The sequence below is a fragment of the Rhipicephalus microplus genome, chromosome 5 (genome assembly GCF_043290135.1).
Source record: "Rhipicephalus microplus isolate Deutch F79 chromosome 5, USDA_Rmic, whole genome shotgun sequence".
Lineage (NCBI taxonomy): Eukaryota > Metazoa > Arthropoda > Arachnida > Ixodida > Ixodidae > Rhipicephalus > Rhipicephalus microplus.
Window position 1 is genome coordinate 151,165,426 of NC_134704.1, and position 26,441 is coordinate 151,191,866.

General features: G+C 46.1%; 1 protein-coding gene across 1 annotated transcript in view; it reads right to left on the minus strand.

Annotated features, from left to right (window-relative positions):
- Positions 1 to 622: 622 nt before the first annotated feature.
- The window catches only part of LOC119174170 (uncharacterized), a 73,440-nt gene continuing 47,621 nt past the window's right edge, over positions 623 to 26,441 (minus strand). The window contains exons 2-3 of the mRNA XM_037424989.2: positions 19,788 to 22,413; positions 623 to 1,091 (exon numbers count right to left, since the gene is read on the minus strand). Coding sequence (XP_037280886.2) covers positions 1,053 to 1,091; positions 19,788 to 22,067 — 2,319 coding nt within the window. The 5' untranslated portion in view covers positions 22,068 to 22,413 and the 3' untranslated portion in view covers positions 623 to 1,052. The remainder of the gene's footprint in view (positions 1,092 to 19,787; positions 22,414 to 26,441) is intronic.

Consider the following 26,441-nt stretch of genomic DNA (forward strand, 5'->3'; position numbering starts at 1 on the left):
TTAGTTTGGTAAATAGAGTTAAGGCAACTTCGTGAACTTCCAGACAGCTCGTTATAGGTTGACGGGCAACTATGAGTAACGAACTCACCGAATACGCGAGTGAGTTGTTACGTGAGAGTTTCACGCATACCGACGTTACACATCCCCGCAATATCGCCTTCTCTCCCCGTAAAAAAAAAGAGCTTAATACATGAGGAGAGGATGAATGCCAGGGTGAAACTCGCGGAAACGCTGGTCTTTGAACAAGTGAAACAGCCGCATCGACATCGTCACCACGACGGTGGCGTGAAAGTTTGACCTATGTCGAGCGCACGTCCCGAACTTAAGCGCTATTTTGGACACTGTGCGCGCTCTTTAACGTCGTCCAACTCGCCATCTCGTCAGGTTTTATCAGGGGACCGAGGTCGTGCTCCATCGGCCCAAGATGTCAACACGGTGGAACTTGAATACCTCTAGGACACTCCCGCAGATCGGTAAACTCGCTTCACTTTGTTCGCTGGAAGCCACCGAGTGCTCCGCTGAAGAAAATCCACTCGGTGAAAGGGCACGTCGCGTCATCTGCACTGCAGTATGTCAAGCAGAGATACACACATACCGGCAACAATATCCTACGGCCAGCATATACAGGCAAGAGATATATTGCCAAGTATCAGAGTCATCGTGCGCAACACGAGGATAAGGACGAGTCGTGACCCAAAGCGGCATATACATGTATGCAGCTCTTCGTCACCGGTATCTGCCTTCAACAGTTCGTAGCCTGCGAACGTAAAGACGGTTGCGTCACCTGACTAACGTTCTTACGCACGGCACTTATTCCCGGTGTCGTGCGCCTGCACGACGGACGCACGGTACTCGCGATTATGTACACAAAATTCAGCGCAGGTGACACACGCGGCATAGCGTTATTCAACGTGTCGTATGAACTGAGAAGTGAGCAAGTTTTCCCGTATTTTCTTTTCTTCTTCCGGATAGGGCGACATACTGGAAGCCTTCGTCGGGGGAACCTCTGCGAGGTTGCCGACCACCCCCCAGGAGAGCAGCCACTTGCTATGTCAGCCGTCGTCCTGCGAAGATAGCTCCGTGTCACTGGCCTGCGGATACAAGCAAAAAAAAAAAAAAAACACGTCATGCCGCTGGATGCCATAGCAGGGCCTGCAAAGGGCTTAATCAGCCAAGTCAAAACACATTTCAGAATGCACAGCAGCTTCGTACAGCGCCGCAGATACCGACGAGCTCTGTGGGTAATTTGACCCTGCTGGCATACGAGGGTGCTGTTGAGGTCAGCATTTCAGCATAAAATTTGCCGCTTAATGGTAATAATTAAAGCTGTACATTTTTACTTGACAAATCACACGCAACTAACTGTATTGCCAGAAATGCGCTTTACGTGACACCGGCTTTTATCTGAGCAGATCGCCACGACCATAGGCGGGCGTACAAAGAAGGGGGAGGGGGTGCAGCCCCCCTGCTCCCATAGTAACCTCATATGGGGTGGGGGGAAGTCGCAAATTTTGCCACATACTTTGACATAGTATGGGTGGCAAGGCTTTAGTCATGCAGACAATGTTCTGCAATTTGCCTTGCAATCCAAGACTAACTCTGTGTCTTAAATGAATCACATATTATTATTATTATTATTATTATTATTATTATTATTATTATTATTATTATTATTATTATTATTATATTATTATTATTATTATTATTATTATTATTATTATTATTATTATTATTATTATTATTATTATTATTATTATTATTATTATTATAGCAAAGGGAGCACGCTGCGAAAAACCTTCGCACCCCTGAAGGGGCACCTTGCGCATGCCTATGGCCACCAGTGGCGCAACAAAATAGGATGGGGGTTAGAACCCCCAAACATTTTCAGTTTTGCTTGCGTGTATATACACGCACACGTGCAAACGCACGCACGACTACATAAATGGTGTGGTGTCTCGAAACGGAGATCGCCACGCTCTTGGAGTGAATGGTCATAGTAGGCACGGTCGGAACGAACCAAACCAACACACATTTATTTAACTACTTTCAGAACGACGGTATCGTCAGCTGAAATAATATAAAATCAATTGTGATCCACACGCTAAACAACCTTACACAAAATTACACAATAGTAAACAACATGACAAACAAGGCGGTGTCGCTAGCGATCAATTCACCACAAGGGCCCCCGGCAGACCACCCGCGGTGCCGTGCTCCGGAGTTCCACTGCGAGAGACAACCGTTCATGCCAAACGCCACCAGCCAAAGAGACTCTCCCTCGTTCCCCCACCAAGGCTGGCCGCCAGCGGTCACCGCCGGCGCTACCGATCTAAACATGATGATGATGGTGGTGGTGATCAACTTTCGCGAACGCAACGCCACCAGCCGCTCAACAGTTGCGACCCCAAAATACGGCTTCTGCGCAAGATATGCGCGCCACGCGGCGCAAACAACTTCACAGGGGGTGTCAGCACCCTCACAAATGTAATTTAACCCCCTGCCTCGAAAACATTTACGACTACGCCCCTAGACGACAACTATGTTGCCAAAAGGCGATCAACCTTACTAACACGTAAATAAAGAGGAGGGCATGAATACAGGCCCCTTACTACATATAAGTTCAAACTATGAGAAACAGAAAATGAATCTTGCTGCAACTCTGCTGATTTTCTTGAGTAGGACGAAGGACTGTCAGAGCGATGTTATCGCTAAGGAACGGGAGCTCACTTTACACCAACTCGGTTTCTCTATTAACAAACCACAGGTGGTGCGCATTACGTACCATAACGCTAACCATCTGGCCGCAAGAGCTGCAAAGCTCCAACTAATGGACACCATGCTCCGTTCAATCGACTCAGTAGCAGAGCCAAGATGCAGTGATTTTAGAAAGCCAGGTTGAAGTGTGTAGTTTTGAAGTTTTTGCAGCCGGACTTTAAGTGCGAAATAACGGTCTACCTGAGTGGTCCGAAAATCTTTAAAGTAGAATACTGACAACAATTGACAATACCATTCCACTTTTAAATGCGAAGCATTTTTTTTTGCATACTGCTGACAAAAGAATCGACACTTTTGGATACAAAGCAACTGTCGTGTAGATCACACCATCAGACAGCTCTCAAACACCAAAAAGTAGATGACGAGGATGATCACCAGAATCTCTAACAAAAGATGAGGTATGAGGTTCTCCCTCATACCTCACTCGGGGACACTAGCAGGCTAGTAGAGGCTCTCGTAGTCAGTGGATCAGTGGATCATATACAGTGTACTTTACCAAAGAGCACTCACTCAAGAAAAAGAAGTAAAGGTGATCCTTAGGAAAGCTTACAAATGCTCCCTCAGTCTGCCAGTCAACACCGCGACGTAGAAATTTAGGAATCTGGCCATAAAGACAAAGTGCAAAACACACCGAGGCACATTCTTTCGCAGAAAATATTGGTTCCAACCGGTATATACACGCTGCAAATATTGGGCAGGAGGAATCTTGTGGAGAAAAGAACACTTAAGAGAGCATACCGAGGTATACATTCGCCACGTGATTGACATCAGCTCATTACCTAGAAACACACATTCGAAAGTACATGAGGCCCAAATAAACGCAAGAAATCATAAGCACACGACCGAAATTTCGTATCGTACGTTGACGCGACCACATACAGAGGGCGGTAGTAAGCTTTGTTGATCACCAGCTTAAGGAAGTCAACAGTGGCTCGATCAAAAGCAACAACGTCCTCGTGGCTCAGGAAGTAGATTGCCATCACGCACCAAAGCGAAGAGTCCACTGCTTAAATGGTTACCGACTTGAAAGAAGCGTGCAGCAGCGGACGCATATCCACTGCTGCCATCAGCATACTCAAGACGAGAAAAATCGTCTTTTCGAGATGCTCCGTTATGTGGACAACGGGCCACGAAATCGTGACGGGGAACCAGCGTGCCGAAGCCAATGCCCAATCATACAGCAACAAGGGGGCGGAGGGGGGCACAGCGACGAGGAACCAGCGCGACAGGTACTAAATGCTATGCGATTTTAGAACATCAAGGCGCCCTGAGGATGATTTACCCTCTCCCAACAAAGGCATCAGCAAGGAGAAACTGTTTGCCTGGATACAGCTGCAGACAAATAAGTACCCAAATCTTAGTCGTCTTAGCAAAATCTATCCGGCAATTTATGACAACAAATGCCTGACTTGTGCAGGACACCCAACACATCGTCACGTAACATGCGCCTGCCCACACTCAAAGGTAATGACAAGAATGAACACAGCAACACAGGAGCAGTTGGAGGCTGCACTGTGCATGCTCGAAGCCTGAAGAACAACTCAAGCTGATCGAAACAGCTCGCAAAGGCCCCAGCGAACTTGACTGAGGCCTCCTCCTTAGCCAGAATAATTTATTTCCAACAAATTTATTCATTCATTCACATTTCATTGCTTTGGCAATGCTTTGGCAACATGCTTTGGAAACATGGCCACCGTGCTGAGAAATAGTGGTCGACGATTCAGAATGATATATGTGGGGTTTAACGTCCCAAAACTACCATATGATTGTGAAAGACGCCGTAGTGCAGGGCTACGGAAGTTTCGACCACATGGGGTTCCTCAACGTGCACCCAAATCTAAGCACACAAGCCTACAGTATTTTCGCCTCCATCGGAAATGCAGCCGGCGCAGCCGAGATTCGATCCCGCGGCCTGCGGGTCACCAGCCGAGTACCTTAGCCACTAGACTACCACGGCGGGGCAATGAGTCAGAATACGCTGTGCTCTAAATATGCCCATGGTACGTGTTAGGAATACCCGTCTGTTTCGGGCAGGTGTGGAGGGGGGGGGGGTAGAAAAAGTTGTTAACAATTTAGAGTACGTGGTACTCTACTATAGGAGAGCTGAATGCCGTCCTGTGGGCCTCACACTTGATGTGTTCAGAGCACATGTTCAACAAATTAGAGCACGCAGTACTCTACTATGGTAGAGCATTACGCTGTATCGATACAAAATCGAAAAATAGTAAAGAGACCAAAACAAAATTGTGTTTGGAAAAAGTGTTAAACGACTGAGATTACTTGGTACTCTACGATGGGTGAGCAGAAAGCCGTTCCCGGTGAAGTGGGTATATACAAAGCTAAAGTTTGAAAATTAGCTTGAAAAATTGAAATGCTGCACAAACTTGAAGAAAAAAACAAGAGAGACAGGAAAGAGTACTGCACTCTTTCCTATCTCTCTTGTTTTTTTCTTCAAGTTTGTGCAGCATTTCAATTTTTCAAGTATGAACCAACTAGTCTGCAAAAAAGATATTGAAAATTAGCGTTTTCCTCTGCGGATTTTTCCATTCCTTTACTAAAGTTCTTTGTCGGGCTGTCTGGCTGTTTATCTGCCAGAACAACTCCTCAAAGAAGCGCAAGTTAACGCCATTGTTTGAGTCATTCAAATAGCTGAACAGTAAGCGATGTGCTCTTTGATCAGAAAGAACACTAAGAATTGACTGTAAGCTCAGAACTGCAAATATAACTGGAAGTGTCAATGATAGCTTATTATTTATTACAGCAACATTATGCGAAACTGTGGCGGTCCTCGGTCAATGGGTGCGTATTTTTCGCAGCACTCAAACTTTTTACCAGCGAATCTGAACCGCTCGCGTTTTCTCCTGCAGCAGCTGTACAAACGCTAAAATTAGAGACAGAAAGAATAGAATTTTGTTAGTGAAGTTACAGAGAGCGTGGGCTGCGTGGCGTGACCTTTCTACGCATTCTGCGACATTCACGGTGGCATTCGAAGCATTTCTCGCCCATAGTTTCACATCACGATACGCAGGGCATATATAGAATCCACTGCACTACTTTTGAAATGCACCTTTTAGTGTGCGTTTCAATAGTTGAAACAAAAATAAGAAATTCTGCTTCAAAGTGCTTTTTTCGATCATCTCGCGGGTGGCACTGGACACGTTGAAGCGCGTCCGATTACTGCTAGCGGTAAATGGTGCATACATGTGCTCACTATCAGTGTGCTTAACAAGGAGGGGTACGTGGCACAGTGAGGGTTCAGAGGTTCGATTGCTGGTGGCGCACTTCCAAAATTTTGCGCCTGATTTATTTTTATTTGTGCCTTTTATTTAAATATGAGCACGTAATCGTATACGGGACAAGGCGGTGACAGCATGAAAAAATTTCGCCGAGAGTGTCCATACAATTCCTATCGCAAAAAGAATGACAGTAAGTTGAAGGAAGAACAACATGACGCTGTCGGAACTCGCATTCACAACTTAAGCTGTGCGATCTTGTGGTGCTCAATAATTTTGAAGAGGAAGAAGAATGTCTTCGAAAGCCCGACACTCTGGAAGGCGACCGGGCTGTAACGCTTTTCACTATTACTTTGGCTGCTCGGCTGAGCGCAACAGCACCACGAAACCGGTTCCATTTACTTGTGGGATATATCACCTCGCATTCTTTCATGATATAAGACACATTTTTCTTCCTTTATCTGCTCCAACTCCACATTTGGGCTCACAGGAACGTTACGAAATAATGTCCGCCGCCAAACGATTGAGGTTTCCCCCCGGCACTATTAAGGAAAAAAGCGACTTCCTGAATCATTTATTTTCCTCGGACCTGCAATGCGAGTATACACCGACGCCTGTATTCGTATAAGCGTTGCCCAATTGCACCTGTCAAGCCGACCACAGAAGGTTAAAGGTAGCACCACCTCACTGGGGGTAACGGGTAATTTGTGAGCCATGACCAGTGTACCCACCCATTGTCTCGCAGTGCTCGCTGGGGTAGCTTAGAGCCTATTAGAGTGTTCCTCAGAATTTCTAGTACACTCTGTCTAACTGATAAGGCCGACGGTATAATTTCCTGTCGTAGGCGGCTGTATTTGAATGGGGGCCTACACGCAGAGCGTTCGTTTAGCTAAACTGAGGAGTGCGTTTAAAAATCTTTTTCAGGGTGGGAGGGTGAGAAGTATGCCAATGTGCCCCCCCCCTCTCCCTATTATGTGAATGTATAGGGTTGACTTTGCACCCCGCTCTCTCTGACCCCCGTGCGCACGCATATGATGTTGTGGTTTTTACACAAAAAACCTCAAAATAAAAAGCGTCATCATGGTAGCGTCACTTGTCAGATGCAGGAAGGCATGAAATATGAAATGGTCTTGCACGGATATATAATACCGTAGGCAAAATAAACGCTCCGCGTTGTACCACGTTGCCAGGCCCCACATGAGACGTGAGCCCCCTTTTTCTCCTTCGCAAAAGACGAAGGAGAAATCAAAGAGGTTTAACTCGATTGTCAACGCCATTTTTTATATTGAATCACTTTTCTGATGTCGCAATTACTATTTCACGACGTGAGTTTGTTTGTTATTAAAGGAATGAAGTGGAAATCTAAGGACTTGTTTTTTTTTTGCTGGCCACTGTTTTGTCAGTAGTCTTTCATATCGACATCATTTGATTTCTAACTGATAAGACAAGATAATTTAACTCAATGACACGTGGGAAAGTGTGAAGTATTTCGAAGTGAATAAATAAAAATACATGTGCTATAAATCTGACTTTAAATCTGGCTGTAAATCTGAGTAATCGAAAAAGTGTGGATAGTTTCACGCACACCGCAACAAATATATCGAACCGAGGAGTTCTCCCAGCGCAGAATTATTGCATATGCCAACTCCGATAAAGCAGTGGAGAGTTGGCTGGCAATTATAAGAAGAATTGGCAATGTTTTCGTTGATGTTACCGCTGCTGTTCCTGTTGGAAATGCTATTCCACCATAATGGCTTTTACCCAGCTAGGGCAAATGGTGAAGAATCAGAGGAGTTAAGAAACGTCTGCCACATGTGAAACAAACCAACAAAAACTTTCAGAATAATGCCTCCGTCGCTTATTGGCTTGTTTGGTTGTTCCTCTGATCTGGCTTTCACCCACGACGGGTGATTGGCCAAGAAGCCGGCGGTTAACAAAGGTGAATGAGTGAAACAACTTCATTTGGTCCACACTGAAAAAAATAAAATGTCTGTGATATAGACAGGGCAATGAAAAAGTGACTTTTTTCTTTAAATAGAACATGGTAATCTTGCGAAATACGAAGAACAATTCAAATAAACAAACAAATGAACAGCAGCTCTTGATTACCCGAAAAGTTATTGCTAACCCACCATTTTTCACTATGTTCAATTATTGCTCTTGTTATTACTGCTGTGGTTGACGATGATGAGTGCGACGACAATGATGATGATGGTCTCGTGTTACTGCTCACACGCAGTCGCTAAAAGGCCGTGAGGAGTTATTAGCGTTACACTATTCATCATCTTCCCCTTTGAAAATGACGATTACTCTATAACGTGTTAGGCTGTTTGGTTCACGCTGAAGAAACGTAAAGGACGCAGCCAAGTAGACGAAACAAGGCTGCGAGTGACGCCCAATCCCAGAGGTCCGAAACCTTTTGAGGCGGAGGACCACGTTTGCGTGGCGTCGACACCACCGGGGTCCGACGTCGAATCGTCGAAATGAGGTGTGTGTGTGTGTGTGGGGGGGGGGGGGGGAGGTTCGTAGTCAAGGAGAAAAGCAATATTGTACAAAAGTGAAATAAACACGTGTTCATTTCCTGCACGGCTATCACATGGCTCCAATGAACAAGCATAGAAATCAAGTGAAAACACCATTTTAGGCCGAAACTGCCTCGTCGCCTTTGAGAGAGGACGTCTTAAAGAAAGCGGAGGGGAGCTCTCATAGTGTGATGGAGACCGTATGAAATTGCCATGTGTGTTGCCGACTACTGGTCTATCTTGCCCCCCTCCTGATAATTCTACGGTAATATCGACGCAGGAGACGTCAGTGAAGTTGCTGCCTTTTCTAACAGGAACGACCAACGTGGTAATGACTCTCAATTGGCTGATTTTTTTTTTGAAGCGGTTGCTCTTGTAAGCTTCAGGACAAAATCATAAAAATGTACACGCAATAACTGAAAGGAAACAAAACAAGCAAAACTAAAGTAACGAACGTTACAAGAACAGGGAAGAAAATTATCTGGGTAAACATGTTATAGCACGTGAGTGATTTTCCACGTACCACGCTTAGAGTTAAGCAGCGATAATAATTGCTGGGGTCAAACGTCCCAACACCATCATATTATTATGAGCGATGCCGCAGTGAAGGACTCCGGAAATTTTGACCACCTGGGGTTCTTCAGCGTGCACTGTCATCGCACAATACACGGGCCTCAAACATCGCGTTCATCGAAAATGCCGCCGCCGTAGCAGGGATTCAATCCCACGACCTTTGTATTAGCCGTGGACTGCCATAACCCTAGACCACCGCGGCGGGGCTTAGAACTGTTTTTCGAAATGGAGTCTGTTCGCTGCGCACAACGCTATAATATTCGGAAAACATGATGGCCGCGGTCAACTCTACGAATTGCCGAGCTTCTTTAGGGGTGTAAAAAATTAAGTCAGAGCCTGTTGACTGGCCTTTTAATATATGCACTTGACTTGTAACGAGTGACATTGTTCGGCATATACTAAGTGTAGTATGACGACACGTGAGTCTATTCTAAGGCGCAAGCCTTACATGCCTCATCATACGCGAAATTTGACCATCGGTTTAGGTGAGTGATGCAAATTTGACCATCGAGGGACGAGTCAAGCAAATAATTATCAAAAGGTTGGCTAGCCGCGCTTGTTGGTGCGCACACATAGTTATTCGATGCAGCGCATAGACAGTTATCCTTTCTATCATGTTTATCACGTGTCCTTTTGTCTGTTTCTGCCTATATATTGGGCGTTGACGTAATAAATCCCTGTTCATAGTCAGCACCTGTGTTGTGTGATTGCAATTCTGCGTTCCGTTTACGAACTGTTTGGAATAACTATGTCAAAATCATCATCACGTGCTGGCGTCGCGTGATGGCCTAATGGAAAAGGCAATCTAATGAGAAATACAAATAAAAAAGTCTGTACTGTTTTTTTTATTCTTTGATTTTCCTTCCTGTCGTATTTTCCCTCTATGTTTCCTTTCCTGAAGGAGCCGGCAGGCGTTGCGCCCATTTGGTGGCAGATGTTTGCCTGCCCCTGCCTTTTTCCTCTGTGTCTTCATGTGTTTGCATCTTCAAATTGAATATTAATAATACGCGGCACACTTGACTGCTGCTAAAAGTGTCACAGGCAAGTAACGAATAAACCAGGGCTTCAACGTTCACCAGTAAAAACTAAACAACAGCAATAACAACAAGATCTTCAATTAAAAAAAATGGCAGATCCCCCGTACAATGGGAATCGATGATATGCAAAGCACGAATAACAAATGTTGACATGTCACTTTAAAATCAGCACAACGTTACGAGGTGGAGGTAAATGATGCCGTACATGTCTTTTGTGTCATGATTATCATGTTTGTGTCGTTCACCTTCGTCATCTATTTGTGTCACGTGGTACTAAATTTAGTATATGTGGAGCAAGCGAAACGGCCGCGAGCACGCTATGAGCGTGGTATGTTGTCATGTTCTTACATAACGCACGTGTCAGGATTATCATGTTTGCACCCGTCATATATTTCGTCATTCATTTACGTCACGCAACACCAAATTGGGTATATGTGGAGCTAGCAAAATGACCGCGAGCTCATCATGAAGGACCCAATATACTCTAATGTAGCGTTGACGCACGCGCACGCTGGTTACAACGACGCTACGTTAGCAAAACGCTGGCACTCTATTGTCGGACGCCAGGCGCGACCTGCGCCCGTCGGCGCAGCCCGAAGGCAACCGGCGCGAAATGCGACATGCAACATTTCGTGCTGATGCGTTACCCAGTTAACATTGCGTCTCCCTCTTTTCATGATGGAGGGACGCCGGGCGCGCTGAAACGCGCATGCGTCAAAGCAACGCAGCGCGCCGCGCGCCTGCGAGTAATGTCAGGACCGGCGCCGGGTGTGGCAACGCCTGCGTAACACGACGAAATTGACGCCGGCGAGCACGCGCACCACGTCACGTCGAAATGTATTGGCACCTTGACTGTGGCATGTAGTCATGTTCACACAGGACACGCCTCCTATGATTGTCATTTTTGCACCAGCCACGTGCCTTCGTCATCCATTAGGGTCACGTAATACCAAATTTGGCATATGCGAAGCTAGTGAAACGGCCCAAGCGCATCATCAGTGTGGCAGGTAGTCATGTTGTTACATGAGACGCATGTCGTGATTATCATGTTTGGATGTGTGTCATTTACCTATGTCGTCCGTTCGCGTCACGTATATAATACCGAGTTTGGTACATGTGAAGCTAGCAAAATGGCTGCGAGCGCATCACGAGCGTAGAATATAGTCATGATGTTATACATGACACGCATCTCATGTTTATCATGTTTACACCAGTACCATACCTTTGTCATCCATTTCCGTCCCGTAATACCAAACTTGACATAAGTGAAGCTAGCGAAATGGCCGCCAGCGCATCATGAGCGTGGCATGTAGTCATGTTGTTTCATGACATGTATCTCGCGATTACACCTTCGTCGTAGATTGACGTACCGTAATACCAAATTTGGTATATGTGACGCTAGCGAAACGGCTGCGAGCGCGTCATGAGCGTGGCATGTAGTCTTGTTGTTACATGACACGCATGTCATGATTTTTATGTTAGGGTCTGTCGCTTGTGTTCACCATGCAATCATGTAATACCATACCAAGTTTTGCAACATGCCATGCGAACGAAGCCACCACAAGAGCTGTAGAACTATGGCATGTATATCATGGCATTGATGACATGCATGTCATGATTTTCATGTTATGACTAGTCAAATATGTTCTCCATACAGTGATGTAATGCCATATCAAGTTTGGTATTGATACCATTATCGAAACAGCCAGGAGAGCTAAAAGTCGTAGGCGGCTAGATAGATAGATAGATAGATAGATAGATAGATAGATAGATAGATAGATAGATAGATAGATAGATAGATAGATAGATAGACTGATAGATAGATAGATAGAAAACGCTCGATGTGACCAGTACGCAAAGAAACGCACCGCATTTAATAATTAAATTACAGCTCATTTTATAAGGAATCGCTGCAGGCCAAATCAATATTCTCGCATTGCGGAAGCTGAGGAACGCAGGCACATGATATTGAAACGGGCATTCAGTCAGTTACACGGGGGCTTAATTTTAATGCTATAGGGTTAAAGAGCTCGTTTCGCAGAAAATCGGGCGACGGTGTCAGCGTTGGTAGCGGCGTCGTTGGCTGTGAGCGAAAAATCATCATCTCGTCTGTGACCCCGGAAACGACAAAGATGCACTTAAAATAAATCATAAATTATTGCGGGTACGAGTGAGAATCAAACCCAGACCGTCTGTGAAGCAATAAGCAGGTTTTTCTTTTTTTACCACAGAGCTACGAAATGAGTTGAAACTGCTGAAAAAAAAATTATATGAATGTCTTGTAGGGGAAAAAGTCTCCTTAACCAAATCATGTAATGTGTGGAAGAAGCGTAGAATCGCGCCAGGCTTCAAAAGTTTGAATTTAGCAACAAGTGAGTGCTTCAAAGGCCCACTCATTACAAAGCGCCGAGACATGTTTAATCATCATCAACAGAACCATCAGCAAAGTGAACAGCTGGGTATATAGATTCACGTGTCGTCCTATACGGACGCGTAGTGTGCCCTTCGCTGATTGGCAAAAGGAATAGTTATGGCGCAGGCTTTCGATAGGCAATGACACTTTAAAACAATTAATGGTACGCGCACAGTTCGTTTTCTTACGGCACGGTTGAAGCACGCACCGAGAACGCAAGCAGGTTAGCAGTTCAGAAGGCGATGCGCTCGAAACGCGATTAGGCCGCGTTCGCACTGAGCATTCCGGCCGCCGAAAGTGCTCCGAATCCGGTTCGGCGGCGGTGAGATCCGCCGAAAGTGCCCTCACTGCGCCGATCGCTCTCGGACCGATTTTTGCGGCGTCTGCCGCCGAATCGGTCACCGCGGACCAAGAGGAGCGCTAGTCAAGGAATTTCGAAAAATGACGGCCAAGCCCTACTCACTTTTTGTGTCGCAGTGCATGTAACTGAATGTTGTAACCAACGGCAGTTTAACCTACTCTGTGCCTACTTCGCCTCCGTATTTCGTGGGAGAGGTGACCGAGCGTGCTGTTGGCGTGACCGAGCTTGTTGCGGTCTTGCAGAGCAAACCGAACCCACCAACGCCACTGGCGTCAGTGGTTTTTTCTGCTCTTCGTGCATTACAAGACAGTCACTTACCAGCATAGTAAGCAGTACTGTCTTTTCTTGCTTCCTGCGTACGAGAATCATCGAAGTATACACCACCGGATAGCGTAGTGGCGTTTGCGAACCACAACAACCACCGGGTGACAGCGCATCCATCCCGCGTTCGCCCCGTAGTAGATGGCATATTCGGCGGCGCGGGGCGCGTCCAGTGCGAACGACGCTGCGTTTCGGCGGCAGAAGAATTTCGGTCGCTGTAGAAAGCGGATGTTTCAGTGTGAACTAGGCATTAGTGCTATCGCAACCTAACCTTGAAGGCGAAGCTAGAGCGTCCTCCATTCTTTCGCCATTATTTGTGTGTGGTGGAAGAATTGCTGATGGTTGAGAAAGACGAAGACTCGCTGGTGGATCGGAGCTGTTTTGTTTCTTGTTTGCGTGTAAAATAATCTGACGAGCTGTTTGAAAACTACATAATGCTTAACGCTTTGAAACTATTAACACATTCTTTTATATAGCAAGGCACCGCTCGTTTTGTGGCCGGTACCCTACGGTGGTTTGTACGGGGATAAAAGGGACAATAAACTAAATAAATAAATAAATAAATAAATAAATAAATAAATAAATAAATAAATAAAAATATTCATCGTCCCCCTGTTTGCAGTGCTGCTACTTGTTCTCCTTTTATCACCGCAACAATACGAACACTACACGACCGGAAAACAAGAGCCACTTGAGGTTACGCTGTCCTGGACACCGCTCAAGAAGTCACGGGCCATGGCTCACAAACTGACCACTGTGTGTCTTTTGCGTGCGAAGCGTGGTAAAGCCCCCGAATAAAATATTTCCATTTGATTGAGGAACTCTAAAGCGTGGATCAGTAAATAGACGCACTCGGAAAACGGGTCGCGTGCGACCCCTTTCAGCGGCAGCGTGAATAGGGGGGACATGGGGCGTAACACCTTCCCATACCCTGTAGGCTCGAATGCAACGCATTTATAAGGCGCCATCAAACAACAACCAAAACAAACTACGCACCAACGTGGGACCAGCCCGCGGGCTTGAAGTTACCTGGGAAGAGATAAAATCATCCAGGCCTGAACAGGAGAGGATAACCGTAAACAGTGAAAGTGCGGAGGCACACGCTTTTGCGGACCACGACGGACCAGTGCGGCGACGCAGGGATCGAAATAAGATAGCCCGGAAACGATTACGCCATGAACGAGTGGGCTTCCTCGAAGCCTATAAGCAGCGTCGATGCTAAACAGCGCCCCACTACTTTCTCGGCCGAGACGCCATCCGTGTAAGCGTGCGAAACATGAGGGAAATGTTGTTCGAGGGTCCTTGAACCAGCTACTGCTGCAGCGGACTTCGACGTTGCTGTGAGAGAAACATAAAAAAGTCAGAAAAAATGGCCGAGCCTGTGTGGTGGAAGCGTTGCTCACAGAAGTCTGCTATAGCTTCAAAAGTGAGCGACGAGTGAGTGTAGTCTGATTTTGAGTTTTGACACTATAAAGGCGCATATCTTCAAAGAAAAAAAAACATTTGATAACTCCTTTCCGAATTCGTTGTCAAGTTATCTGAAAATTAAAGAAACTTATCTTTCGCCGTTTAACCAAGTAGTTTTGCAAAGGGTGTTCAGAGGGCGTGAGAAATTCCGGTAGATACCACGTAGAGTGGCAATCGATTTGATGCGAAGCAGTCAGTAAGTAGCTTCTTTTGCTAGATTTGTGTACTGCCTGTACCACATCTTTACTGGCTGAGGGTCCGCTCAGAACGTGTGTCAACTTTTTTTTTTTGCTACACCTAAATTGACACTTACAACAAAAGATGTGAACCTACCCAAACTACGCTACGGAATTGCCCACCGTGATACCTTAGAACGTGAGGCGTCGCACTGGTAAAGTTGGGGCCACAGGTTCAAATGCTGGCCATGGCGGGTGCAATTTGACGGGGGAAAAATGAAAGAGACACTGCTGTGCCTAAATGTGGCTGATGTGAATCCAAGGTGGCCGAAATCGATCCGCAGTACCCCACTACGCGTACTTCAAGATCATATTTTCGTGAAACCGTGGTTATTATTAGGGGCGAAGTTCCTAAAGCCGCGAGTTTGCCCTTCTACTGCGACCGGTTCGTGACCGCCTAGTTTATGGATGACTCAGCAGGTGGCGCTAGTGTGAGTGACGGATAGACGGACGGATTCACGGTTTGCCGATAAAACCCTCCGATGCTTCGCACCACTCTACATAATTCACTTCACGGGCATGCTGTGAATTTTTATTGTTAATAATATTATTTTTTATCGTCTTGTAAGACTATCAGTGTCTATTAGCGCTGTTCTTGTGTTTCACCTGTGCTGGTACGACACGGGCCGTGGCATGCCGATATGTGCCACGCGTGACTGGGTCAAGGGATCACATGATTTACGCGACAGACATATTTTACAGACTTCGGGACGTGCAGATCGCGTTCGTCGTACACTCATTCCGTAGGAGTTTGAAGCAATAGCAAGGCTATCTGTTGGAACGTCATCTTGGGTTCTAGTTTCACTCGAAGCGAAGCCCTTTATTTCTTACTTTATTTACACCTATCTCTATTTTTTTTTAGTTGACGGACAAGACGATTTTTCGCTCACAACCAACAACGTTGACAGCGACGCTGATGCCGACAGCGGAATATCTGCGAAACGAGCTCTTCACCGCTATCACGTTAAAATGTCAAGGGGACACTAAATTGAAACGATGACATGGTTTAGATTGACCTCTGAGGACTCTAACGCCGTACGTTTCACTATTATCAGTTCATTATTAACGGAGAAAATCAAGGTTAAAGTTTCATTTTCAAATTTTGCGCCAAACTCTACGTACATGATGTCGCGAATTTCGAAATGTATATTTCGTATTTTCTCGGCATGAGCTCGATAAAATTTTCTGAAACTTTGCATGACAGCTGTATGAACCCTACAGACGACAATGTACAGGCGTGAGCATATGTGTGATGACCATGGGATCGCGTGGCCGAAGGCATCGACGAGCCATCTAGCGAGGAGTCAGTCGGCTGATGCGGTGCGCATGCGCGTCTCGTCGTATTAATTGGCCTGTCATGTCGCTCTCTCCGACGAGCTAGTAGCCAAAAAGACCACAGGGTGTCACTTTTTTTGCTCAAGCAAATTCGTGCCTGCTTCATTATTTCTTTGTTTTTTTACGCAGTGGCGAACTCGCATCGTTATTTATAACCGGTTGATGAGCATAACTAAACGTAGCCAGCCTCGAAAAACCCGACGAAGTCAAGCACACAAAATTAAGTTTTCTCAGCTGAGCTTGCCTTTGTAGCATTAGGCCAAGTTGAACTTAAATGAGACTAGTTAAGTGCATGTAAGTGTAGTCGAATCGAAACTAGCCAGGTTGAGCGTGGTACTAGACTAATAAATTCGGGTGTAACTAAGCTTCAATTAGTCTAGTCCCGCTTGCTGTTGTCATGTTGAGCGTAGAATGGCTTCAATGCGACCAGAATATACACGTACAGCCAAATCCAATTGAGCATAATTAATCATGCCAACATTCACTTTAGCCGAGCAATATTAGCCCAACTAAGGCAAACCTTACAGCGGCCAAATAATTCAAGTTGAATTCCCCATGAGCCTAGAGGTGCCAAACCCTGTAAGGCACTAATTACCCCTTACTGAAACTATAACAATTAAGCTCATTTATATCTAAATAGTGTTAAATAGGACGCGCACAAGCTGTTACTGATTAATTAGTTTGATATCTGATCACACACAAAAAGATACTGCTGTTTGGCGTGCCATAATTAGCCTAATTATTGTATAACTAAGCTGATCAGGCAGCGCCGAGAATGCGTAGAAAAATCTGACTAAGCGTGGTTGACCATGGTTGGCCATCATCAAACTGGTCTCAATATAATTAATTGTAATTAAACTAGTGCATGCGCACCACAGCATGCGTCTCCTCGCTAGATGGCACGTCGATGCCTTCGGGCACGCGATCCCGTATTTCATTTTTACCGATTAGAAATTACGTAGGGCTTAGGAGACGCCGTTCAAGTGCCATATATATATATATATATATATATATATATATATATATATATATATATATATATATATATATATATATATATATATATATATATATATGTGTGTGTGTGTGTGTGTGTGTGTGTGTGTGTGTGTGTGTGTGTGTGTGTGTGTGTGTGTGTGTGTGTGTGTGTGTCTTTATCGAGTTTATTCATCTCACTCACAGTGCCGGGACAAAAGAATATTGCAAATATTATTCTGCAAATGGCAAATAAGTACAGGTTGCGTTGCCTTGTGGAGAAACCTGTGGAAAATGAAATATAGTCGCATGTTCGGCTTTCTAGCTTGTCCCTGACGATTTTAAACAGGAACTTGAGGCGAGAAATTCTCTTTCTATCTGTTATACGTTTTAAGTCTGCTTGGTGAAGTAACTGAGGAATAGATGAGGGACCGTAACTAATAAATATGAATCGTACAGCCTTACTCTGAACTCTTTCCAGCTTAAGTGTGTTTGTCTGTGTAAACGGGTCCCAAATAGCATTTGCATATTCTAAAATCGGCAGTATTAAAGTTTTAAAAGTGGCGAGTTCACAAATGGTAGATGCACCCTTGAGAGACCTCCTTAAACAATGAAGTTTAGACAATGCCTTATTAGAAACAGCAATGAAAGAACTATCCCAGTGAATGTGATCCGTTATAACGAGAACAAGATCTTTGTACTCATTGACATGATTTAATGATTTGTGATCTACTGTATATGTATATAAGAGAGGATTTTTTTACTCACGGTCATTACAGCATATTTGTCGTAATTCACAGCCATCTGCCGTATCTTGCACCAACGCATCACTTTATCTAATTCAAAATTCAATGAATTTTGATCATAAGTTGCGTTTATCTCTTTATAGAAAACACGATCGTGAGAATATAGTATAATTTATACACAACAGTAATTCACAATGACATTTATAAAAAGAAGAAACAGTAACGGCCCCAAGACTGATCCCTGGAGAACACCCGAATCGACAGGCAGCTTTTCCGAAAAGTGTTCATTAAAACAACATACTGTTTTCTAGAAGTCAGGTATGCTTGTATTCAATGGCAAATATGCGGGTTTTTTAATACTTTCCAAAGTTTCATAAATAGTTTGGAATTGCAGATTTTGTCGAACACCTCGGCGAAGTCTAAAAAGACAGCATCTATCTGAGACTGGTTATTTATAACAAGGGCGAAGTCATGGACAATTTCAACCAATTGTTTTGCTGTGAGAAATCCACGCCTAAAACCATGCTGAGCTGGTGCGAGTACTGCAGAGTGTGACTCGAAAGAGCAGGAAATGTGTTTATGTATTACACACACACACACACACACACACACACACACACACACACACCCAAAGATATATATATATATATATATATATATATATATATATATATATATATATATATATATATATATATATATATATATATATATATATAAATATATATATATATATATATATATCTTTGGGTGTATGTTTGTGTATGTGTGCGCGCGCGCAACGTCACAGTCCGTCAGTCGTGTATATACACGTGATCACTGTCAGTCTACAGCCACTCGTGCAAGTCCGTTCAGCAATTACTTGACTGCCTTGATTCTTGATGACTTCCCATGCGACATTTCAGGGTGGTTGTCAGCGACAATATAACTTCAATATAATTTGAGGAAGGGAACCACGAGCTAACATATAAATAAATGTCCAGACATGTTATTTTTTATTATCCGCTTTGTGCAATTTGCCAAGTATGAAACATACTGGCTCTAACAGAGTCATTTTTGATGCAGCATAAATCGCAAGAGGAATTAGCCGAAAGGCGTCCGACGTGTTTGCTGCGACTCTAGTGAGCCACGCAGCTGCTCACTGCGCACGTTTCATTGACCTAAATTGATGTGGAAGCTCATAGGAGCTAAGTTCTATTACCAAGCGAATAGCTTCAAGTTCCACCTAATAATCCATACATATTCCTTTGAACCGTCCTTTCTTTTTTTGGCATTGTACCATACATACAACATTGAACTCTCATTTGCGAGCTGCGGCATTGCAAAAGGTTGGTCTGACCTGTCACTATAGCTAGCGATATCCCGTTGTGGCTCTTCATGTTTTCTGTAATTCCCTTCTCCACCAAGATGGAATTGCTACGCTTGCGCGGAAGTCATTCAGCACAAAAGTCCCTTAGCGAACACATCTTTACGTTTCTTGTTTCGAATCACTGCGCCTCAATAACTGCGCAAAGCCTGGCACGTACAGGCGTGGCCCGCAAAATTAGGAAAAGGACAACGAAAGACTTATGGCATCAGCAATAATAATGGAGCCCGAGCCTCACATATATTTCTTCACGAAGCGTTACGATGAGTCAACGAAGTGTGCCGAGCAGAGTTCAGCCTATTCAAAATCGAAGTGCTGCCTTGGGACGTGTATGTTCTCAGAGGTATTGCGGCAACTGACCTCAATTATTCTCCACTCACCGATCATGTGCAACAAATGTCTGCAGGGCAAAAGACAGGTCGCTCACCTTGGGGTACCGGCTGAACTTGATCTCTCGGCTGTTCTTGCTGGTCAGGATGTTGAGAGCGTTGCCGTCCACGGTTCCAGGACCCAGGCGGGGCACGTGTGTGCGGCAGTAGACGTCCATGTCCCGCGTGTCCCGCTGGTTCGTGAAGAACGTCTGCAGCGTCAGCTTGACTCCGCACTCTCGGCACTTGAAGCAGCCGCTGTGCAGGAGCACGCCCGGCTTGGGCGTCACCATCTCCTTGGGATAGACGCGATCGCCGCAGCGAGTGCAGCCCAGCGGCCGCACGCTGCTGTCGGTGGCCTGCACCGGCTGGTGCTGCTGCTGGGTGTGAGGTGGGCTTTTGGGCTCCTGGTCGGCACGGCCGTCCCGGCGTTGCTGCTGCGGCGGCAGCTGCTGTTGGCGGCCGTCCCTGTCACTCCACTCGTCGTGATCCTTGTTCCTCTCTGCCGTGTCCTCCCTGAAAACGTGCGATAGCCTGTCAGCCCTGTTTGACACGCGCGGCTCTCTATCAGTCTGAGGTCGGTTTTTGAAAGACTCAAGGCGGCCATTGGGACGCCTCTCCATTGGACTGTAGTCGCGTCCGCGAGGGTGTGATTCGTCTCCCCTGGTGCGCGCTTCCGCGTAGTCATGGCGCCTCGAACGGCGATCGTTGTAGTCTTCCACTTCATGCCGGTAAGGGGACAGCTCCCGACGGTGCGTGGGACCTGCGCGGTCGGCCTCTCGCGGCGGGCGGTGCGGCTCGGTCTCAGCGGTGGGCCTCGTTAGCGAATGACCTCTCGGTGCTTGTCCGTGTGGTTCCCGGTGGTGGTTACCGCGGTCGGCTTCCCTCGCCGGGCGAAGGGGTTCGACATCACCTGTACCGGCCTGCCTGGTGACCAAGCGGTCTAAGTGCGCTTCGTGTTCCTCACGGTGGTAACCCACTTTTTCAGCGTCCCTAGACGACCGCTGGACTTCGGTATCGTTCCGCGTTAACGAGTGTCCTCTCACGACGTCTCTCTGGTCGTGACGATAACTGGACCGTTCAGCCTCTCTGGTTGGAAGATGCGGCTCGATGTCGGAATTGGGCCGCGTAAAGGAGTGTTTCGCCCGTTCGGCCTCTCTGGATGGACGACGAGGTTCGATGTCGGACTTCGGTCTCGTCAGGGAGTGCCCGCGGCGAGGCTCACCTTCTTCGCGTCGGTAGCTGGTTCTATCGCCGTCTCTGGAAGAACGGTGTGGCTCTACGTCAACAGCTGGTCTAAAATGTGACTGTCCTCTGGGCTGCTCAACCACTTCCCGTCTGTACGTTACACGGTCAACCTCCCTTGATGGGCGAATCGGCTCAAGTTCGTCCATAGGCTTGCTCAATGACTGCTCCGCCAGAGGATCACCGTTGTTGACGCTGGAAGGTGGATCACTCAAGCTGTACTGCTGTCTTGACGATCGTTGTCTGTGTTGAGGATCGTTCGGTCGACGCTGAGGCTCACGAAGGCTGAAATCGTCGTGCCCATTCTCGCCGAAGAAGTCTTCCCGGAAAGACCGCTGACGAGGCCTTCTGTAGACGACCTCATCTCGTTCTCGAGGCGGGCTTGCCGCTTTGTTTCCCCTGGGGGTCTTGACGGGCGCTCGTGCGTTTTTTCGCTGACCACCGTGGTCGTCTTCAACATGCATGTTTTTGTGTCCCCGAGGCTCTCTTTCCGGCGGGGACTCCTGTCGCCTGTTCCCGTTGACCAGAAATTCATCCGCGGGGCTGCCCGCATCACCGTTGCTACGAAAGTCCTCCATCGACAGCTTCTCGTCGGAGTCAAAAGTTTCAGACATGCGAGAGAAGGACTTTGGGCTTTGAGACTTGCCCATTGTCGCGTCAGGAACATCAACTCCTTTCTCGGTGGACGGTGTCCGGACGAACGACTTTGGCGTTTCTTTGCGAACGGGTCTTTTCAGGGACGAGCCTTCTGTCAAAGACTCGGGCTTTGCCACAGCGTCATCTTCCGATAAAGGTTCCTTAGCCTTCCTTTCGGGTGACTTGGACGACCTTTTATCTTTCTTCTTGCTGTCCTTCTTTCTAGTTATGAGCCCGATCAGTCCAGCCCTGGACTTTCCCTTAGAAGCAGTCTTCTCCACGCTTCCCTCGTCGGAGCAGGCAGGCGGACTCGGCTGCGGCACTTCCTCCTGCCTCGCGGGTCCGTACAACTGCTGCTGCACTCGAAGGGCCTCCTGAAGTCGCGTCCAGCTGGAGCCGTAGTCCCTAAGACCCAGCTCAAACATGGCCACGTCGCGCGTCTGGGGCACTGCTGACATCGTAGACACTGGAAATGCACTCACACCGCGCACGAAACACAAAACGCGCCCTGCTTCTCAGGCGCTATCGTCGAAGACACACACAGACACCTAGTCGGGGCCTGGTTTATGAACACAAGCCGGGCACGTTGCACTGGTCACTGGCGCGGCCGCACTGTCAACAAGCAAGGCGTAGCTTTTCCGCCGCGGCGGTGGACAGCCGCTCACTGGCGCAGCGTTCCCTCGGGGCCTCCAGCGGCGGCGTGTGTGTGCTCCAGATTCCTTATCGGCGCTGGTGGCGGCGGTGGCGGCTGCGAGCCATCTTCTCTCACGGTCCCACCGTCGTCCGCCGGGTATGCGGCTGCTCCTGCGGTGAGAGCCAGAAAGGAAATGGAGACGGGGCAAAAGTGGCGCGCCGGGGGAAAATGTGCGACCAGCTGGAACGCGCGTTACATAACAATGAGTTCGGTCCCCCCATCGCGACTCTACACCCCTCCACAGCCGTGGAAAAGCGCGCGCGCGCACGCTGGCGGAAGCGACGAAGTTGCTGTCTCTAGAGAACGCGTTTGTTGGCTGTGTGCGGCATACGCACCCATTCTCGACGTCGCAGTCGAATGGCGGTTACTAGCTTTTGCAGCGCACGTGTTATTTTGGCCCTTCAGAGCAGGTGCGCGAGCGGGTACGTGGTTTGAGGAGACAGGAAAGAGGGCGACACAACGGGCGCTTGTCGCACACCAAGGCCACCTTTGCCCCGGTCTTGCTCACGGAACGCTGACTCTCCCTTTCGCGAAACAGAAAGTTACCCATGGTAAACAACGCCGCCGAGGGTCAGTGCTTCACACGACAGAGAGAGTGTGTGCGCCGAGTGCGCAGCGTAAATTGCTTCAATTGTTTCTTATCGTGCGTCATGAGCAGAATTCTAACATACACAAAACCCACACAATGCGTCGAATCTAATTTTTCCGTCCTGTTTTCACCCCGTGACCTCGACCATACTTCAAGAGCAAGGCTAAGGGCGCGAATCACGACAACCACCTATTTTATCTGACTCAAGCTAACTGATCTGATATCAGTCACAATAGCCCATATAGTTGCCCCTGTAATGACTAACCATCCCTGATATACATTAGATTATATGTTGTTTCCAGATTATATGTTCAAAAGTGTTAGTGTAGAATTTGTGATGTCACCCTCTGTAGTATCCTTGCTTTTTTGTACCAGTTCCAATTTCTTTTAAGTCTGATGCTCGAAGGATGCCTCTTTCCCAGAAATTTACCTTACACAAACGAACCTATCCTACCGGCACAACAACGTCCTCCACACTTCTGTGGGAGTCATTGCTTCTGCACTATAAAATAAAAGAAGCCGAATTTTATTTATCCGTGTAGACGCTAGTTAATAATAGTGGGCTAAAAGGGGCGGACTCAAATATCCGAGAAGGTATACCAACATGAAGCCGTTTTGTACACGTAATAATTCATCGCTGAAATTAAGTTACCAACAGGAAAGAAACTACTGAAATCATAAAAAGAGAAATACAGAAAAGAAATATGCCGAAATAGGCACATTTTTGTATCACACGTGCAAGTTGTCAAAGCTGAAGACATATTATCGCAATGAGTTTTATTCAGCGCTACTCTAGAAGTGCTAGGTGTACGTAACAGTTTAACACGATATAGTATACGCAGCATGAGACCGAAACCTAAAAGATGAATAGATTTGCAAGAAAACAGGTTTAACAGTGTAAATTCATAACTATACACAAGGTAAAAAATCTCGCCGGATACATTCCAAATAAATGATGTATGAGCCGACTCTTTTTCCTGTCCAAATGCTTGACATTTTAGCTTTTCTTCAATGGGAATGGTGTGTTATGTATTATCAGCTGATAGAATGTTATGGAGTATGCAAGTGACCTTAGAACTCAGTATTTCTTGTTATCGCATTGATACGATGATCGATGATACGGTGATTGTTGTTCTCGGTTCCTTGCAAATTAAAAAATATGGATTACACACACACACACACACACACACACACACACACACACACACACACACACACACACACACACACACACACACACACACACACACACATATATATATATATATATATATATATATATATATATATATATTGTGAGCGCGACCAGCGAATGACTCTTTATTCTCTTTGTAATCATCATCACCTGTACATCTTCTTCATCTAAGAATATCATCCCCAGCGTGATTGAGCTCGAGCCTGGCCGAATAAACCGGTTCCTCACAATATATATATATATATATATATATATATATATATATATATATATATATATATATATATATATATATATATATATATATATTATCAGTAGATGCTAATAATTCAAATATTCGTACACTTGGAGATCGCTTCTCCAGTGCTTGAAGATTGGTGTATATTTTTGACATAGTGAATCGCCTTCTGTAACATAAAAACTGTATGCCAGTTATGGCGGTTGTGCATCATATGTATATATGAAAGCAGACTATTTTAAGCAATGCTTTATGCAATGCTTTATCGTAAGCAATGCTTTATCGTAAAGCAATGCTTTATCGTAAAGCCGTCCTATGGCTTTGCTAATCTTGAATTCAACATATTGAAATGACAGAACAAGGTATAAAGGCTTATTTATTTTATTTTTATATTTACATGAAGTGTAATTACTACGTTATGGAACAGAGTGGTCACTTGCGTTCAAAATGGCAGTTTTTATGCTGTATTATCAGCGTTGGTGGGGATGTGGATGTGATTACATTGCGATAAAGTCTTCCGCATGTAGGAGCGGAAGTACAGGATGGTATAGCAGAACAGCAGGTGAATTTCGATGTTATGGTCGGCGCGAGGTGAAACATAACGCGACAAAGGAAGCGAGAAACGTTTCAGCTTAACATTTCTGAGAATTTCACAAAAATGGCACAAGCACGCCTGCTTCCGGCCATTGGAAAGATTAAAGAACTAGAGAAGCTATTTATTGTGTTTTAATGCTCATGGTACGAGAACAGTTGGCCGCGGTGATCTGATCTGAATTAAGAAAAATGCAGTCAAGGCGGTGATGCGGGCTAGCTGGTTTCGGCCACATATTCGTAGCGTAAAAAAAAAAAAGACGGATACACAGAATGAACCTATGAGCAGGACGGGCGCTAAGCATCAACTGATTTTTCAATACAATGTCACAAATCATGAGCACGATCACACTCTAAGGTGATTTATTATGTTTGGAACTTGACGTGTTGCCACCCTGCTTGCGCAAGATTTACTTTCAAATACTCAATCTCTTTGTTGTTTAAAGCAACCGACGTAGCACCGGCACTTTTTTTTCCCCTTCTCGCTCATGGCGAACACTTGTATAATTTTTCGCGTTGCCTGATCCTTGCCTTTTTATAAGCGCACGTGTATTGGCGAAATCAGAATCACAACAAAACCTACGGCAATGATCCACCAAATGACCCCCGGATGTCTGTGCGCGTTAACAGCCGACTGGTGCTCTCGCAACCTGCCATTAAGACAGGGCCCTGTTTGTGGCACATCTCATACACGACAGCTATCTCGCAAGGAAGGGGAGATTATACGATTGCTCGATGTGCGTTTTGAGCTGGCTGAGCTACGAAACACGCGCAAAGAAGGGAAATGCTCAGGTACGATTCGGCCCATCCTAAACTAATCACCGCGTCAGGGCGGGTCTCGCAAAGTCATGCGAACACGTTGTTCGGCAAAATTTGCAACGCCTAGTAGACCGCCTCGAGGGGGCGGGTTTTACCCACGGAACCCATCAGTTCTGTGGCTGAAGTCCTTCTAAAGGAGCCGAGAACTGAAAGGGGAGCTCGTTCAAGGTGATGTGACACGCCAAGTGCGAGGCCTTGCCATTCATCCATCGCTTCTCCCTCCGGCTAATGAAGGTGGCGGCAAAATGCGGTGGTTCGGTGGTATTCTCTGCCCCAGAGAAGTTGGGCCGCACGTGCTCGGTGGTGAATGGCTGCAAATTCTGAACGCCAAATGCATTGAAAAAGGAGGTGAGTTGTCTGCTTTGCGAAAGCCTGCGTGGGAATTATTCGTCTTCTTAGATAAGGAAGCATATCGATAATCTCGAAACTAATCAGCTCAGCCAGGGTGGGGAATTATTTTATAGCGCCCACAAAATTCACATATGGCGCTAAAGGCTTGCGTCTGATAGGCACAAGCTGTCTGACAACTCTGTGAGCACATCATCGTGTTTATAGAGTTCCAGAACACGAAGCAGGAAAAAAAAAAAAACATTTTTCCGTGATCGGAGTGAATTTTTTCTTTTTATTTTTTTCTCGTAGTGGCGCTGACCCGGAGCACAGGTGCTGCCCCCGGAATGCGACGATCAGGCCGAGCAACCAGAAAGCC